Here is an 18,517-nt window from a genome sequence, read left to right as displayed (position 1 = left end):
GGCAATGCTTTACACCAATTGCAAGTTAACCCAGGTGTGAGACTAAGCTGAAAGTATGTATTTTGGCTATCAAATAGTGCCAATGGTGGGAATGTAGTAAACATGACTTAAAAAGTTCCTTTGTAACAGTAGTGACACACTAGGGAATTCTCAAAGAAAATTGATAATGCTGGAAAACTTAGCAGTCTGGCAACATCTGTTTATGTTTCAGATTTCCAATGTCTGCAGTATTTTGTTCTTTTTGGGAATTTTCAATTTTCATCTCAGGTCTGTTTTAAATTGATGTTATGATTTGGAGATGCTGGTGTTGGACTGGGGTGTACAAAGTTAAAAATCACTCAACACCAGGTTATAGTCCAAAAATTGAAAATGTGTTGCTGGTTAAAGCACAGCAGGTCAGGCAGCATCCAAGGAATAGGAAATTCGACGTTTCGGGCATAAGCCCTACTACCAGGTTATAGTCTAACAGGTTTAATTGGAAGCACACTAGCTTTCGGAGCAACGCCTGATGAAGGAGCGTTGCTCCGAAAGCTAATGCTTCCAATTAAACCTGTTGGACTATAACCTGGTGTTGTGAATTTTAACTTTAAATTGATGTCACCTGGAGTACTGAAGAAAAATATTGGCTTGCATGTTGAGAAGGTGAAAATTAACGAGAGGTAGTGCTGCTAGTTGCCATACAATCAACTTTTTAGTTAGACATTGGATGATCAAATTAGTTTTAGCTGCAGTGGCCCCATAGTCAGGTTGTCAATGCAAACATTGAAAATGCAACTTTGGAAAGCTGACAAAGACTGTCTGACATCCATGGAAATGTTACTTGGTAGGACATTGTACTTTCAGAAGAACGTCAAAACATAATATTGAGGAAAAGATGGGAATATCTTAAGAACAGATGCCTTAGATTCTGCAGAAAAGCTTTTCAAACTTATACTTGTTTTTCTATAAATTTAAGAAAGCTCTTGCTGTGCAAAGCTAGCTATCCATTGGCAAAAGAGTCCTGTAGTTTAAATTCCTCTTTCAGTATTTCAACAATGAAAAGTATGAAGCGGCGAGATATGATGGATACTTGAAGACTTATGAAAATGCTTCTCTGAAGACTGCCTCAAGCCTTGCAGTACTGAACTTCGGTCAGAATCTTATTTTTAGCTGTGGCCTGACTGGAATCATGCTACTTGCAAGTAAAGGAATCCTAGCAGGTACTGTGACTAAACTGGCAAATTTGCTTTAAAGATTTGTAGCCTGGACATTTGGATGTGTTATTCTTTGTAAAGTTCCTCCCCTCATTTAGTTGGTTTTGTTTTGAGTACTAATCCTACTTCCTACTTTTTTTAAAAATTCATTGATGACCTGCTGAAGAACCAACTATGTTGGATCCCAGGCGATATCTCCCAACATCCACCTGTGTTCTACTTGTTGGAGTCTTTATTTATTTTGAGGACTGGGAGGTTGCTTTGCTACACATTTTGAGGAATAGTGACTCACTAACTGAATTGTTGTGAACACCAGTGGCAATGGCTGCAGGCATAAGACCAATATGCTAGGTTTCTGTTTATTCATTTATAGTATATGGGCATCGCTGACAAGACTAGCATTTATTGCCCATCCATAGTTGCCCTTGACAAAGTGGTTGTGAGCTGTCGCTTTGAGTTGCTGTTATCCATTTGCTGATGTTCTCACAATGTCATCAGTGAGGGAGTTTCAGCATTTTGACCCAGGGACAGGGAAGGAATAGTGAGAAGTTCCAAGTCAGGGTAGTCATGTGTATCCTGCAGGTAGGTGACCTGAGGCAATTCAGTGCCTCGAACAAGCAGGAAAATTACTTGACTCCATACAATTCTTGAAATAGCTTATTTAGAAATAATTTGAGAATGCTTCTGTTTTTCCCTCCCGCATTCCCTCTGTCAATTATGAAAAGCACAATTAAATAATACATTTTTGTGCTATGTTTAATCTATTAATTTCAAATCCAGACAGTTCTCATTATTCATTGCATCAACAGCAATGAACTGACAACTGATCTGAAAATCGAAGGAATTTATGTTTGCTAAAGCCATCAGAGCCTAAACTTTACTTTGAATATTCAGTGTGATGACCATTTCATTTTAATAAGCATTTGAAAAGTGATAATTACAAGTCTTTGTCCAAAAACTGCAGCATCAGACTGCAATCACGACAAGATGACTGTGTCCTGTTTTTACTAATTCAAAAAAATAGGAAAAATTGATAATGTTACTATAATTCAGTGTGCCATATTTCTAAAAAGTGATCTTTGGTTATTACAACTTAGGTTTATAGCATTAAAAATGCACAGCATTTTAAGCTGGAGTTCTGACATTTTTCTTGTCTCCTTCAATAACCCTGCCATCTTCATATTTGCATCCTTTTGTAAAGATGATCTCTTTGTTATTACCAGCACATAAAAAGCACAAATCAGGAGTCTGATGGGTGATGCAATCGCACTTAAAGCTCAACAGCATCCAGACTAAAACTGATTAGCATTTCTCACTTAGCTTAAACATCCACTACTGATTTATCATTGATGCACATATGATCATATCACAAAGGTAGATGGGAAAGTACACTGGAAAGTGAATACAGGCTGTATTATAGATAGGTTAATTGGATGGGCAAAGATCTGGAAAATGGACTATAATTTTGGAAAGTGTGAAATTGTCCATTTTGGCAAGAAGGTTAAAGTATATTATTTAAATGATGAGAGCTTGTAGAAGGATCTGGGTGTCCTGGTGTATGAATATGACAGATTAGTGTGGAGGTACAGCAAGTAATTAAGAATAGATGCTTTTTATGTTCACTTATGGCTAGGCCAGCATTTATTACCCATCCCGAGTTGCCCTTGAGAAAGTGCTTTCTTGAACTGCTGCACAAGGTAGACGCGCAATGTTAGGGAGATAATTCCAGGATTTTGACCTAACCACTGCTGAAGAAATGGCATTATCTTTCCAAGTCAATTTGGTGATTGGCTAGGAGGGAAAGTTGCAGGTGGTGGTGTTCCCGTGTATCTGCTGCCCCACCTAGATGGAGTTGATCATGGGTTTGGAAGATGCTGTCTCAGGATCTATGGCAAATTTATGCAATACCAATCGGCCTATTCCTGATGCTAATTCATGTTTGTATATTCAGTGTTAGCTGCCGCATGCACTACAGCAACTTGCCTTATTTCCCAAACTACTTCAGTCATCTTGAAGCAAAAGAACATCACATGCATGGGAATGCCATCACTTCTAAGACCCATACCATTTTTATTTGGACATTAATTATTGTTGGGTGAAAATTGCAGTGTGGGAATACCTTTACTTCCAGCAAGCAATCCATCTTCCCCCTATTTGGAAGCAGTTTGGGTTGGAAATTGGTGTAGGCATGGAACCAATAATCACATGCCAAGAATGGGGCAATGGCAGGGAAAAACAACTGAAGCTGTGGTTTATATCAGCAAAGTATTGTTGAATAGGTTAGACTTCCCTCTTTGTTTCGACTTATGCTTCCTTCCCCTGTCCGAATTAAAATTAGCACTAATGCTCAATGCAGTTACTGATAAGTCCAGTTTATTTTTAATAGTTCATAGAATGTGGGCATTGCTGGCTGTACCAGCATTTACATAATCACATCCCTAATTGCCACTGGAGTGACTTGCTTGTTAGGGCCATTTAAGAGGGCAGTTAAGAGCCAGCCACTTTGCTGTTGGCCTTAACTCGCACGGAAGACAAATGTAAGAACAACCGATTTCCTTCCCTGAAGAATGTGAGTAAACAGGATAGCCTTTTACAACAATAGTTACATGGTGCCATTAGAGTAGGTATTCACTCCAGATTTTCATTGATTCAGATTTCTTCATCTGCTACGGTGGGTTTCAAACCCACATTCCCAGTGTCCTTAGCCTAATCATTTTCAGCTGCTTCAGTTATGGCCATCCCTCCTTCATAAGGTCAGATGTGGGGATATTCATCATAACTTTACAATGTCAAGCATCCACAAATATCCATTCTCTCCACCACCAACACTCTGTAGTAGCAGTATGTACTATCTTTAAGATGCATTGCAGCAATTCACAAAGATCCTCAGACCACCTTCCACACCCATGACCACTTCCATCTAGAAGCACAAGGGCAGGAGATACAAGGGAGCACCATCACCCGCCACTCACTGTCTTGACCTGGGAATATATTGCCATTCCTTCACTGTTTCTGGGTCAAAATCTTCAACTTTCAACCCTCATGGCATTGTGAGTCAACCCACCGCAAATGGACAGTTCAAGACGATAAGTCACCACCGCCTTCTCAAGGGCAACTAGGAAGGGGCAATAAATTCTGGCCAGCCAGCAACACCCACATCCCACAAATTAATTGAAGAATTAGCCTGGCTTTCTTGGGTTACTAATCCAATGACAATGCCCCATGTACGCTCACATTCAGCTTTTTGTATTCTTCCATCGGCTGTGGATGTCATTGAAAAGGTTAGAGTTTGTTGCCATTTGTGATCATTTGGAAGGTGTCATTGAGCTACCACCTTCAACTGCTGCTGTCCATGCGATGTAAGTATACCCATAGTGCTGGTAAAGACACTCCACCATTTTGATCCAGCAATAGGATATAGTTCCAAGTCAGGATGGTATGTGGCTTGTTGAAGAACTTGGAGGTGGAGAAATTCCCATGTGTTTGCTGTCCTTTTTCTTGAGGAGGTTAGCTTGCCTGTGAATGGAAAGTGTTGTCAGAGTAGATTTGGTGAGTTGCTGCATCATGTAAATGGTGCACATTGTTGCTGCTGTGTGTCACCGGTGGAGGGAGTGAATCTTTAAATTGATAGATGGAGTGGGGTCAGTAAGGCAGGCTGCATTGTCCTGGATAATGTCAAACCCAGTGTGTTTGAAATCACATTCATCCAGCCAAATTGAGAGTATTCCATCATCACCTGATTTATGGCTTGCAGATGGTGCACAGGCTTTGGTTGGTGAGGTGTTACTCCGTGCAGAATTCCCAGCTGATGACCTGGTCTTGTAGCCACAGTGTTTATATCATTGGTCCAATTCAGCTCTAGGTCATTGGTAATAGCCATCAGCTTAGGATGTTCATAGCAGGGATTCAGTGATGGTAATGCTTTTGGATGTCATAGTCATAGAAATGTACAGTCTGAAAACAGACCCTTTGGTCCAACTCATCCATGCCAACCAGTTAGCTTCTCTCTTGTAGGAGACAGTCGTTGGCTTGCACTGCACAGTGGAAAAATTACATGCCACTTATTAGTCCAGGCATGTTTAGGTCTTGCTGCATATGGGTGCAGACTGTCAGTATCTGAGAAATTGAAAATGACCCTGCTTTTTTTTTTGCAATCATCAGCAAGTATCTCTTCTCCTTCATTAAATTCACTGCCCTTTATTGGTTAATGCGAATATTGTTATGTAGTAATAAGCTCCTGTTGCGGTCTTTGTTAATACTACTTCAAGTTGAATTTATGTCAAAATATAACTTTATGGTAATACTCGTTCTTTTGTAGGTACACTGACAGTTGGAGACCTGGTGATGGTAAATGGCCTACTTTTCCAGCTGTCTCTTCCCTTAAATTTTTTGGGCACGGTATATCGAGAGACACGACAGGCGCTAATAGACATGAATACTTTATTTACCTTGCTAAGCGTTGATGCAAAGATCAAGGTAATGTGACACAGTTGTTGAAAGTCAGCGTGTTGATGTAAGACTCTAACTTCCACATTTTACATTGTATTTTAAAAAATATAACTTGAAAATGTTTAATAATTTGAGATCCCGCCTTCAGTTTTTTAAGATGTCCCAATGGGAAATTAGATGCAAGTCATCTTGTGTCTTTTAGTTTTAACCTTACATGTTGCTCTTAATTCTTAATTTTGTTTTTTTGGGTTTTTAGGATGTAGAAAAGGCACCGGCACTGCAGGTTTCTCCTGAGAAATCTACGATCACTTTTGAAGATGTTTGCTTTGAATATATCAATGGTCACAAGGTCCTTGATGGAGTATCATTTGAAGTTCCTGCTGGGAAGAAAGTGGCAATTGTAGGTGGGAGTGGTTCTGGGTAGGTAGTTATTTACACTAGTAATCTTGCCAATTCAAACTTTATTATTTGAAATATTGCCTCCACTTTATTTGACTCCAAAATTTTGCTAAGTTATCTGTCAGATGCTTTTTGTTACCTTTCACTTATGGATTGAACCCCTAACTGTTTTCCCTTTTTAATTCAGAGTTGCTGTCCTCTAATGTCTTTGATTCAATAATTGGTTGAAAAAAGGATAGGGGAACTTTTCAGTTGATCTCAACCAATGCTATTTATCTTGTTCTTTTATTTTCCTCTTAATTTGAAAGTGAGCCATTTGGAACCAAATGTTCTTGTTTTTGTTATTCATCATCAACAGTAAACCTTTAATTAAACATTGAGGATTACATCCTGTAGCATGTGGGGCCAGATATATTTTACACACATGCATTTTATAATATTAAAAAAGATAGTTACATATCATTAAGAAAGAACAATTCAAATTATTGAGAGACCCGAAGCTACTTTCTGATTCCAACAATGAATTTAGTTCTCTTGCCAATGACTCTTAACCTGCTTCCTGGCTATTTCCCCAAACTAGATCAGAACCTTGGCATCATCTCTTTATTTTCAGAAATTAATTTCAAAGCCCCATCATCACCCAATATGTTAATTTCTATATTGTCTCCCCTTACCTCTAATACAGTTAAAGGGGAGGTGATGATGTAATGGTAATGTTACTGGACTAGTAATCCAGAACCCCAGGCTAACGTTCTGGGTGCATGGATTTGTACCCAACCATGGCAGATGGCATAATTTCAATTCCATAATATCTGGAACGAAAATCTAACCTAGTTGCAATCAGGTAGCCAATTATTAAATTATTGTTGTTATAGAGACATCTGGTTAATGACAGAGAAATTTGCAAGCCTTACTTGATGTGGGCCTCCATGTGACTTGAGGCCTACAGGTTCACTCTTAACTGCCCTCTGAAATGACACTCAATTGTATGAAACCACAGCAAAGTCTAAGGAAAACAATGAAACCAGCTGAACAACCTGTCATCTACATAAGAACCAACAATAGCATACCCAACTCTGTTTTTACGTCATGTCAATTTTTATGCCAAATTTGGGAGAGCTATTCCACAGACTAGTCAAGCAAAAGCCACTTGTCATAGTCATTGTCTAGAAGATATAATTCTATAACTCTGTCCCAAACAATCACCATCCATGGATGTACCCTGTTTCACTATGGGGAGCAAAATGGTGGCACAGTGGTTATAGGTGGAAAAGAATTGCCTGGGGAATCCTCAACATTCACTCAAATGTAATCAAGTTGAACCTGCTGATTACTGCCCTCATTTCCCCCCTCAGCTGATAAATCAATGCAATCTTTAAGTGCCATTTGGAGGAAGTACGAGAGTGCTCCGTATTACAGATGGGGACTTCAACGTCAATTATTGAATGGCTCGGTAGCACCACCACCCGACTGAGCTACCTGAATCCCAAAAGAGAGTTGCTAGACTTTTGTTGTGGTAAACGGAGGGGGAACCAACAAGAGGGAGAAATCAACTTGACCTCATTCTTGTCGCAAATGCATACCTCCACAATTCTGTGGGGAGACGTGACCACAGCTCAGTCCTTGTGGAGATCAAGACCTGCCTTCACATTTCGAATATAATACAATGGAGGTTCTGTGGCACTACCAGTGTGCGAACCTGAACAGACCTTGAATAGTTCGCGCAACTCTGTTGGATATCCACGAGGTGCTGTGGGCTGTTACCAGCAGAATTGTATTTGATCACAATTTGTAACCTCAGGATCCAGCACATCTCCCTAATGTACCATTCCCATCAAAACGACAAGGTTAACCATAATTCAGTGAAGAACACAGGAGGATATGCCAGCTGCTGCACCAGGCATCCAGAAAAAGTAAGGTGTCAACCTGGTATAACTGATGAACAACACATGCCTGTTGCATTAGAATGATTCAATTGAAAGACTAAATGATCTCTCATCAACAGATCAGATCTAAAACCTGCATTCCTGCCACATCCAATCATGAATGGTAGTGGATAACTATGCAACTAACAAAAGGTGGAGGTTCAGTTAATGTACCATTCTCAACAATACTGTAGCAAAACTGGGGCCATCAGGAATCCAGGAAAACTCTCCATTGGTTAGATAACATAAAGGAAGATAATTGTGGGTGTTAGAGGTCAAATATTTCAACTCCAGCACATCACTGCAAGTGTTTGTCAGGATAGTACCCATCTAGGGCCCATCCTCCTTCAACAGTTCCCTTCCCTCCATCTCTCAGGATGTTTTCTGATTGCACAATGTTTACCACCATTCACAAAACCTTAGATATTGAAGCTGTCAGTGTATATATGCAGCAAGACCTGGACAAAAAATAGGCTTCTGTTCATTCATGGCAAGTAATATTGTGCCACAGGTGCAGATGAATGTGTCTACACTGTAAGGACTGCAGCAATTGGAGAAGACTGCTCTCCACCACCTCCAAGGCATTTAGGGATGAGCAGTAAATGTCAGCAGTGATGGCCACATGCCAGGAACGAATTAAAACTGTTTTCCATGGCAGATTTCTTTCCAGCTATATATGCATGGCTTTTCTTCAAAATTCAAATAACAACATTATCACAAAGCAGAAAATAGAATAATGCATCAAAACAGGCCAATCAACCCAACTGTTTCATGAGCCTTCTCCTGCCATTCTTCATCGAACTCTTAGTAATTCTAATGAAAGTCATAGTCCTGAGATGCTTGGTCTATTCCTTCTTTCCACATGCTTGACCTGCACAGAATTCCAGCAATCTATTTTTATTCCCTAAATTTGGTATTCCTCAATTCATTTCTTCTTGTGTTTACCTAGTTTCCTTGAATGTGTCAATGCCATTTACTGCAGCTACTCCCTGTAATGAATTTCATATTCTAGCTACTCTTTGAGCAGAAGAGGAACCTTCTATACCTGTTGCTATTATCATGATATTTTTAATTAATTATCCCTCAATTAGAAATTTCCCATAAATTGAAGTACTTTGCCTTTATTCTCAATATCTCACGCTTTCATATTCTTGAAGGCCTCTGTTAGGTCACCCATCTATCTTTCTCTACAGCAAGAATCCCAGTCTGTTTAACTTTTCCTGATAGAAATATCCTTACATCTTGGTATGTTTCAAATAAATCCTTTGTGCACCTTCTTGGGTACATATCTATGTTGTTTTATAAGAGGGAGTCAAAACTGTGCTGAAAACTCCCAATTTTGGATTAATCCAAGTTCTATAAAAATTTAATGAAACTTTGTTTTTTGGAATTCTGTTCCACTAGGAATGAAACCCAGTGCTTTGTTTGCTCGTTTTAATGGTATTATTAACCGTGTTGCTACTTTCATCAATTTGTGTAATCCACATTCCTTTGCTCCTCTGTCATTTGACATTTATTATCCAAAACAGGCCATGACTTTCTGCCAAAAAAGCATTGCCTCACAATTGACTGTATTGAAATTTATTTGCTCCTTACACATCCACTCTACAAGTTTATTAATGTCTTGTATTTTGTGGCATTTTTCCTCGGTGTTAATTATAGGCCCCAAATTTGGCATCACCTGAAGATTTTGAAATTGCATTTCTAATTCCCAAGTCCAGAGTTTTTCTATAAATCACTCACATTGGTGAATGTGGAATACTTTCTCACTTTTGGCAATGTAGTTACACATAATCCTGAACCCTTTTTTTACCTGCTCCCAGAGTCTGCATGCTCTGACCTGAGTCCAAATGTCTACTAAGAAGTACCTTTGTGAAGATATTTTGAAAATCCAAGAATATGATCAAGCCTTGTCTTCTCCTTTTTGTTACTTCAAAAGAATTCAGTATTGTTGGTCAGCTATGATCTTTCCTTTTGGAATCCAATTTTTAAAAAAATATTCATGTGGTCTTTTGTATCTTTTAGAAAAGATTCCACAATGTTTTCTGACGTCATTATTAAGTTGACTTGTCTTTACTTCTCCGGATGGCTTATTCAAATGTTTTGAAACTGAGCCTATTCTGCAAAATATACTTTGGGTGAGGGATATCAACATCGGTCAGTAAGAATGGCTTAGTACCATTAGTCCAAAGATGTGCAGGTCAGGTGAATTGGCCATGCTAGGTGCATTAGTCGGAGGGAAATGAGTCTGGGTGGGTTACTCTTCGGAAGGTCGGTGTGGACTTGTTGGGCCGAAGGGACTGTTTACACACTGTAGGGAATCTAATCTAATCTAATCTACTGACTGAACTGGTTGAGACCGAAAAGGCATGGCTACTATCTTGGTCTGTGGCAGTTGATGAGAACCAACAAGTGGAGAAAAATCTACTTGACTTCATCCTCCACAATCTAGCTATTGCAGATGTGTCCACCTATGACAATAATGGTAGGAGTAACCACTGCACACCATGGAGACCAAGTTCTGCTTTCACCTGGAGTGTTCCTCCCATTATGTTATGTGGCGCTACTATCGTGTTAAATTGACCAGACTTGAAATCGATCTAACAACTGAAACTTGAGTCGAGGTGCCGGTGTTGGACTGGGTGGACAAAGGTAAAAATTACAACACTATCTGATGAAGGAGCAGCTTGTATTTCCACATAAACCTGTTGGATCTGCTGCCATGTGATTTTTAAACTGAAAATTGAATTGTATTCAATCACATTATTATGGCTTGGCATTTCCCCCAGCCTATTGCTTGTCAAGCTGCGAGTAATCAACCTGATTCAATGAAGAGTACAGGACAGCATTCTAGGAGCAGCACTGGGCATACCTTCGTACCAGTGATCATCCTAGTGAACCTTCGCTGAATGGCCTCAAGTTTATTTCCCTGTTTAGCCATAGTTGGTTTATATCTCCTCAGAATCTTTCCTCCTTAGTGGGATATATTTTTGCTCAGAATCATAAATTACCTCTTTAAATGTCTGCCACTGCTTGCTTGCTGTCATTCCTGTTAATCTATTAATCCAGTTGACTTGAGCTAACTATATCTTTCCTTTCATTTCATTGCAACTCACTTTAAGTTAAACACAGTTGTTTCTGACCCAAGGTTCTCACACTCAAACTGGAGAAGGGTTACACGTGAAACATTGACTTCTCTACCTCCTGATGCTGCTGGCTTGCTCTGTTCTTCCAGCCTCCTGCTTGCATATCTTGGATTTCTGCATCTGCAGTTTTTTTTTGTCCCTTTAATTTTGTTGACCATCTATCTTGTGGCTCAGGTACTAATCTGGAGGTTATTACATTTTTGGTTCTGCTTTTTAATTTAGTCCCTAGCTGCTTATATTTCCACCAGCAGAGCCTTTTTTCTTTTACTGTCAATATAGTGGCACGGTGGCTCAGTGGTTAGCACTGCTGCCTCACAGCACCAGGGTCCTGGGTTCGATTCCTACCTGTCGGTGTGGAATTTGCACATTCTCCCCATGTCTGCATGGGTTTCCTCCCACAATCTAAAGATGTGCACGTCAGGTGAATTGGCCATACTAAATTGCCCACAGTATTAGGTGTGTTAGTCAGGGGTAAATATAGGGTAGGGGAATGGGTTTGGGTGGGTTTCGCTTTGGAGGGATGGTGTGGACATTTTGGGCCGAAGGGCCTGTTTCCACACTGTAGCGAATCTAATCTAATTGGTACCTACGTGGACCAAAACAAATGGATTGTCACCCTCCTATTCCAAGTTCTTGTACAGCCTGGATGAGAAATCCTGAAACAGAACACCAGGCAAGCAATACAACCCTTAGGACACTCTATCCTGGTCGCAAAGATCGGTGTCAATTCCCCTTACTATATTAACCTAATTACAACTACATTTCTCTTTTCACCTCTCCCTAACTGACACTCTTTACTATGGTGCTATGATCAGTTTGCTCATCTTCCCTAAATCCCCACACTCATCCATACAAGGAGAAAGAATCTCAAACCTGTTCGTCAAGCTCAAGTGCTGAGCCTCTTTCAACACTGCCGCGCTGAGCCTCTTTCAACACTGCCGCCCTGATCCCTCTGCCTGCCTCACTCATAGTCACAACCTCCTGTACATGGCCACTGCCCAAATTTGATGTAGTTAATCTCATGGGTGTAACCCCTCCTGAAACTCTGTGTCTAGGTAGCTTGTCCCCCTCCCTGCTGTGTCAGTGTTTGAAGCTCATAATCTAGCTCATCAACCCCGATCCCTGAAACAACCACCACTTGCTGCAGATGTGGTCACTCTGAACCACAGTGGGGTCCACCAGCTCCCACATCATTTTGAATGGCAGAGTGTGATAAAATGCTATCCACTTGACTGGATTGGTGCAGCTGCAACAACATTCAACCAAGACTCCAATCAGGTCAATACGAGTGCACATTGGTAGCAGTGTGTACCATTTGCTAGATGCCTGCAATAACTCACCCAGGCTTCCTCAGTCGCATCTTCCAAATCTACATCCTCTACGACCTAGAAGTATAAGGGTTGCAGCTGCTTAAGAATACTAGTACCTGCAAGCTTCGTTCCAAAATGGACATTGTTCTGACTTGGACCAATGTCACTGAATCATAATTTGGAACACATTTCCTAATAGTGCTTTGGGTGTCCCTGCACTCCAAGGACTGTATTACAGTTTTCTCCAGGGCATTTGGCTATAGGGGAAAAATTGTTCTAGCCAGTGACACCCAAATCTCAGGATTTTTTCAAACTGTCTCCAATTGTCTGATGCAGTTATTATTAGTACTAATGAACTTTGATATATATTTCTTAGTCTTTCCATCCCCACCTGCTTTATAGGTGTTTAGATTTAACCAATGTGGAGTTGAGATGAAATCCAAGTTTGATTATCTCATTCACCCCCTTTCTGTCTTGACTTTATTTTTTTCTAATTTCATCCAATACTTTATTACACTTTCATATTTACTGGGAATGGTCCAGTTTATCATTCCATTAATAGATTTGACTTATCTTTTGACAAGCACCTTTAAATAATTGTGCAATTGGTTTTGTATGGTACAGGAAAAGCACAATAGTGAGGTTGCTGTTCCGCTTCTACGAACCTCAGGCTGGAAATATTTACGTGGCTGGTCAGAATATTAAAGACATTAGTCTGGAAAGCTTGAGGAAGGCCATTGGTGTTGTACCACAGGTAAGGATGATTGTGTCCAAATGTTTTTCAGGTCTCAGTTTGTAGGTATGTTTTCAATGTCTTGTTTAAGCAGCAAATTTGATATCAGTGAACAGTGGGTGGAGGGAGGGATGCCAACTGACATACTAATAATTCACAACAGTTGTCATACTTGAGTTAATTGCATAAGATGCATTGCTTTCTTAAAGTTGCCAGCCAAATAGTTAAATCCTTCTGGTTGCACAGTAATAGTCTGAAATATTCTTGCTTTGGGCAAACTGAAATTCTGAAAGGGGAAGCCCAACTTGAAACTGACTGCAATGACAGATGGCAGGCTGTTGTTTTTCTGATTTAGAATAATTTAACTGCATAAATATATTAACTGTGTTGAATTGTTCCTGTGGATTTCGCCCTGCATGCTAATCTGCTGAGGGTTTGACAATAAGTAAACTGTATGCAACAAATCTTTACGATCAATGCTTCAGAAATGTAAAATGCACTAGAAGTCTTGGCCAGGCCACTAGATGGAGTGTTTAAATTCTTCAGACTCTGTGTAGAAGCTTCATCTTTTCTTTGTGATGAGTTCAGATAGTGGTGGCAGGCTATGACCCAGTTTTGGCTAATTTCTCAAATGGTGTCATCCAGAGCTTCCTGGACTGTGGGTCTCAATTCCCCAGTGGGGTACTGAGAGGAGTTTTTGGGACCACAATTAACACTTCGATTACTTTTTGACAGCTGCAAGGACCCTTCAAATGCTTGCATTCTATTTTTGACTATGCGGCCTAATGGACTGCTAAGTGAAACCTGATTTCTGCTGGGAAAAGCTGGAGAATAATTACGATAGGTGTATACTTTTAAAGAAACCCTGTCATTTCATTGTTTGTCCCCACACTTCTGTTCTCCCAATTCCCCAACTCATTTAACAAGTAAACCTGACCCTTGCCTCAACAACTTCTAGCCCCAAAATTTTCAGTCCAGGGTGTCACAAAGCCTAAGGTGTTGAAAAGAGATCACACCATGAAAATGTTCGAGAAGCATTGTTATAGCCTCTGAAGCACCTTGGGATATTTTCTTACGTTGAAGGTGCAGTGCAGCTCCAAGTTAATATTTGTGTTTAGATCAGCTTGAAAGATATACAATGTGCATATGTACCTTTCCCATTATGATACAAACGAACAAGCATCAAGAATAGGCCACTCAGCCCTTTAAACCTGTTCCACTATTCAATAACTCATGACTGATCTGATTTTACCTTCAACTCTACATTCCTGCATAAAATCAATTTAATCCTTCATTCCCTTAGGAATCAAGAATCTGTCTACCTCTGCCTTAAGAATATTTAAAGATTCTGCATCCACTTCCTTTTGGAAAGGGAAGTCCAAAGACATTCAACCCTCTGAGGGGGTTGAAAAAGGCTTCCTCATTTCAGTCTTCAATGTGTGACTCCTTTATTTTTAAGCTATAACCCCTAGATATAGATTAGATTAGATTCCCTACGGTGTGGAAACAGGCCCTTCGGCCCAACCAGTCCACACCGACCCTCCGAAGTGTAACCCACCCAGACCCATTTCCCTCTGACTAATGCACCTCACTCTATGGGCAATTTAGCATGGCTAATTCACCTAACCTGCACATCTTTGGACCGTGGGAGGAAACTGGAGCACTCGGAGAAAACCCACGCGGAATGTGCAAAGTCCGAGGCTGGAATCGAACCTGGGACGCTGGTGCTATGAGGCAGCAGTGCTAACCACTGAGCCATCGTGCCACCCTTAATTCTTAAACTGAATCTTATTGTATTTCGTCATAAACTGATTAGAATGCAGTGCTGTGACATTGAATGTACCCATTTAGTCTGTCCAAAAATACATGACCACATGGGGCTGGAAAGATCCAGTTTCCATCTCTGATTCTTTTGAAGACTTTGTCTAACCCAATGTCTTTAGAGTGTAAAGGGAATAAAGCTGTTTAGGTTCCCAGTTCTAACCATCACCTGGTGTTGACTGGAAAGGATAAGGTTGAGGTTTCTTATGATCAAATATCGTACTAGAATTCATCACTGTTTGTCCAATGATTTTACTAAACAGTTGCTGCAATCTTTGGAACCACACTTTAGGAGAGAAAGCATTTTCACAGAAGAGACTACAATTGTTTATAATTAGTGACAATGACCTATAGTAATTACTCAAAGACACTTAAATGCATCATCATATCTCACCACTGCTTGCAAGTTACGTAAACACTCTTTGGGACCAGCTTTTGTCCAACATGTTAAGCAAATGATGGAAACATAATTATAAGTTGGGCCCGAGGTTTTTGTTTTTACAAAATTAAATCCTGAAATACTTTCACACTATAACAAAATTGTTCTGTTCCCAGCTGATGTTATTACTGGGCAAGTCAGATCCCAAACTGAAATCTGACTTAATAGATTAGATCAGATCTTTCACTGAAACAAATCTTCACACGGCAGATTTAGTTTTAACAAGAAAATAGACATTTATTATACACGAAAAATGAAAATCCAAGTAGAATAAACGGAACTATTTATTTATAACACATTTAAGGATTTCATAACACGATAAAAGTGAATCCCAAAAGTGTTATTTTACATTTACTCTTACCAGCAGTAATTCCCTTCTCTTTCACATCTATGGCACTAAGTTTAACTGTGGCTTCAATACTTTCATGAGAATCTGATAGCAGCTCTCAGACAACTGAGCTGAGACTTTCTCAGCTTGTAATAACTTCCCAAACACTCATGGTCTGGAACCTTACAACTAAATTGCTTCCATCAAGGTAATCTATGTCTTAACTGTTCTAAATTATATCCTTTGGAGTAACTGTTTTACCAGATCCAGCTTCTGCCAATAATTCTGCAAAACCTGCCAAACTGAAAGTTAAAAGCTATTTCCAAACTATGATGTTTTCCCCTAATCAAAAGGGGAAAAAAATCTGACCTTTCAAACTGAAAGCCTAATATACAATTGTTTATTTTGATCATAAAAACATTCGGAAAACATTGCATCTCAAGAACGCATACTTTTTTTGAAAAAAATGAACATAGTTAGAAATACTTGAGTTGACCTTAAAACTCTTAAGACATGGCAAAACCCACATGCCACTTGTTCAATCCAAACTTTAAAATAAATGATACCAAAAGTATAGATAAATCACATCTCTTAAACTACAATTGATGTATACAATGCATTTTAATTGAACTTGTAACAATTCCAAATCTTGAAAAAGAAATTCGAACAACTGGTAATCACTTGAAAGAACTGCATCATCAACACGTTTTCAGTCAGAAACAATATTGTTTGTTTTTTTAAAAAAAAGCACTAAACACTTGGCATGTATAGCTAGAAGTTAGTGTTATCAACCCATTTTCACCTTTCCAGGTATGCTACAACCCTCCAGAATTCACCTTAAATTCTCCTGTTTCCAAGCAGTTCTTGCAGGCATGAAATTTCATGGAAGCCTATAAACGTATATACGCGGAGCCCTTCAAGCATGGTCTCCCATTCGGCAAGGTCATGGCTAATCTGATTGTGACCCCATATCAACATTCATACCTTTTGGTGACAACCTTTCACTCTTTTTTGTTTATCAAGAATATGTCTACCTCTGCCTTAACAATATTCAAGGACTATGCTTTTGCCACTGTTTGTTGGAGAGATCCAAAGACTCAACCACCTGAGAGCTTACTGTCTGTTTTAAATGGGTGACCCCTGATTTGCAGAAATGTGGCCCTTGTTATAGATCCTCGGAAAAGAGGAAATATTCTATCTGCATCCATCTGTCAAGATCCTTCTGGATTTATGTTTCAATCAAGTTGTCTGTTACTCTTCTGAGCTCCAGTGGATAGAAACCTAGCCCGTCCAACAGTTCCTATGATATCCTGCCCATTCCAGGCATTAGTCTAGTATGCCTTTTCTGAAACATTTATTCAGTTACATCCTTAAATAAGACGGCCAACGATGCGCACGGTACTTCAGATGCAGTCTGATCAGTGCCCTGCATATATGTACAGCACAGAAATAGACCCTTCGGTCCAATTCATCCATGCCAACCAGATATTCTAAATTAATCTTGTCCCATTTGCCAGTGCTTAGTCCATATCGCTCTAAACCCTTCCTATTCAAATATCCATCTAGGTGCATTGTAAATGTAATTGTACCAGCCTCCATCACTTCCTCTGGCAGCTCATTGCATACGAGCACCACCTTTTGCATGAAAATGTTGCCCCTCAGATGTATCTCATCTCTTTCCCCTTTCACCCTAAACCTATGCCCTCTAGATCTGGACTCCCTCACCTGAGGGAACAGACCTTGTCTATTTACCCTATCCACTCCCCTCCTGATCTTCTAAAACATCACCGCTCAGCCTCTGACACTCCAGAGAAAACTGCCTCAGCCTATTCATAAGCTCCTATTTTATATTCAATTTCTGTTGTGTTAAATAATATTCAATTAGCTCTCTTCGTTATTTGCTGTACCTTTTACACTAACCATTCATGCTTCATGCGCGTGGACACTTAGATCCCTCTGTAGTTTAGAGCTCTGCAATCTCTCACCATTTAGATAATATATTCATTTTTCACTCTTCCTGACAAAATGGACAATTTCACTTTTTCCCACATACTGTTAGCAAGTTTTGAGAAGATTTGTAGCTTAGGTTGAGGTTTTGGATGTAGGTTTGCTTGCTGAGCTTGAAGGTTCATTTCCAGACGTTTTGTCACCCAACTAGCTAACATCTTCAGTGGGCCTCAGGCAAAGTACTGCTGAAAATAACTTCTCAGGAAATTACATCACCAAACCAAAGAAATCCAAACACATAAATAGAAAGCAGGAATTTTCAGCAGTACTTTGCCTGAGGCCCACTGAAGATGTTAGCTAGTAGGGTGACAAAATGTCTGGAAATGAACCTTCAAGTTCAGGAGCAAACCTATATCCAAAATCCACATACTCTATTTGTCTCATCCTTGCCAACTCTCTTAAGTATCTTTTGTTAATCTCTTGTGTCCTCTTCACACCTTTAGTTTGTGCGTTTCTTTGTATTGTCAACAAATTTGCCAACCGTAACTTCTGTCTCAGGCATTGATATCCATTATATGTATTGAGATCCTAGCACCTATCATGTGACCTACCACTCAGTGCATCTTATCTTACAACCTGATAAAGACGCATTTTACGGGGGATCCAAGATGGCGGTGACCCAGCAAGTCTGAGTCTACAGTGCTCCTCCCAAGACTTGGGCAAAGTGGGTCACTCACCCCCACCACACTCTCCAAATCATTTAAAATAGCTGTTTAATTTAATTAGTTGCTTAGTATTAAATTTAAACAATTTAATCTTCAGTAGAA

At 39.8% G+C, this 18,517-nt stretch overlaps 1 protein-coding gene across 1 annotated transcript in view; it reads left to right on the top strand.

Moving 5' to 3' along the window:
• abcb7 (ATP-binding cassette, sub-family B (MDR/TAP), member 7) overlaps positions 1-18,517 on the top strand; it is a 97,143-nt gene that overhangs the window by 55,397 nt on the left and 23,229 nt on the right. Inside the window, exons 9-12 of the mRNA XM_060832468.1 lie at positions 1,025-1,199; positions 5,512-5,669; positions 5,899-6,062; positions 13,047-13,176. Coding sequence (XP_060688451.1) covers positions 1,025-1,199; positions 5,512-5,669; positions 5,899-6,062; positions 13,047-13,176 — 627 coding nt within the window. The remainder of the gene's footprint in view (positions 1-1,024; positions 1,200-5,511; positions 5,670-5,898; positions 6,063-13,046; positions 13,177-18,517) is intronic.

This window comes from Hemiscyllium ocellatum, chromosome 11 (genome assembly GCF_020745735.1).
Source record: "Hemiscyllium ocellatum isolate sHemOce1 chromosome 11, sHemOce1.pat.X.cur, whole genome shotgun sequence".
Taxonomy (NCBI): Eukaryota; Metazoa; Chordata; class Chondrichthyes; order Orectolobiformes; family Hemiscylliidae; genus Hemiscyllium; species Hemiscyllium ocellatum.
The sequence above is the reverse complement of the archived record's forward strand: the minus strand, read 5'-3'. Positions and strand labels throughout refer to the sequence as shown.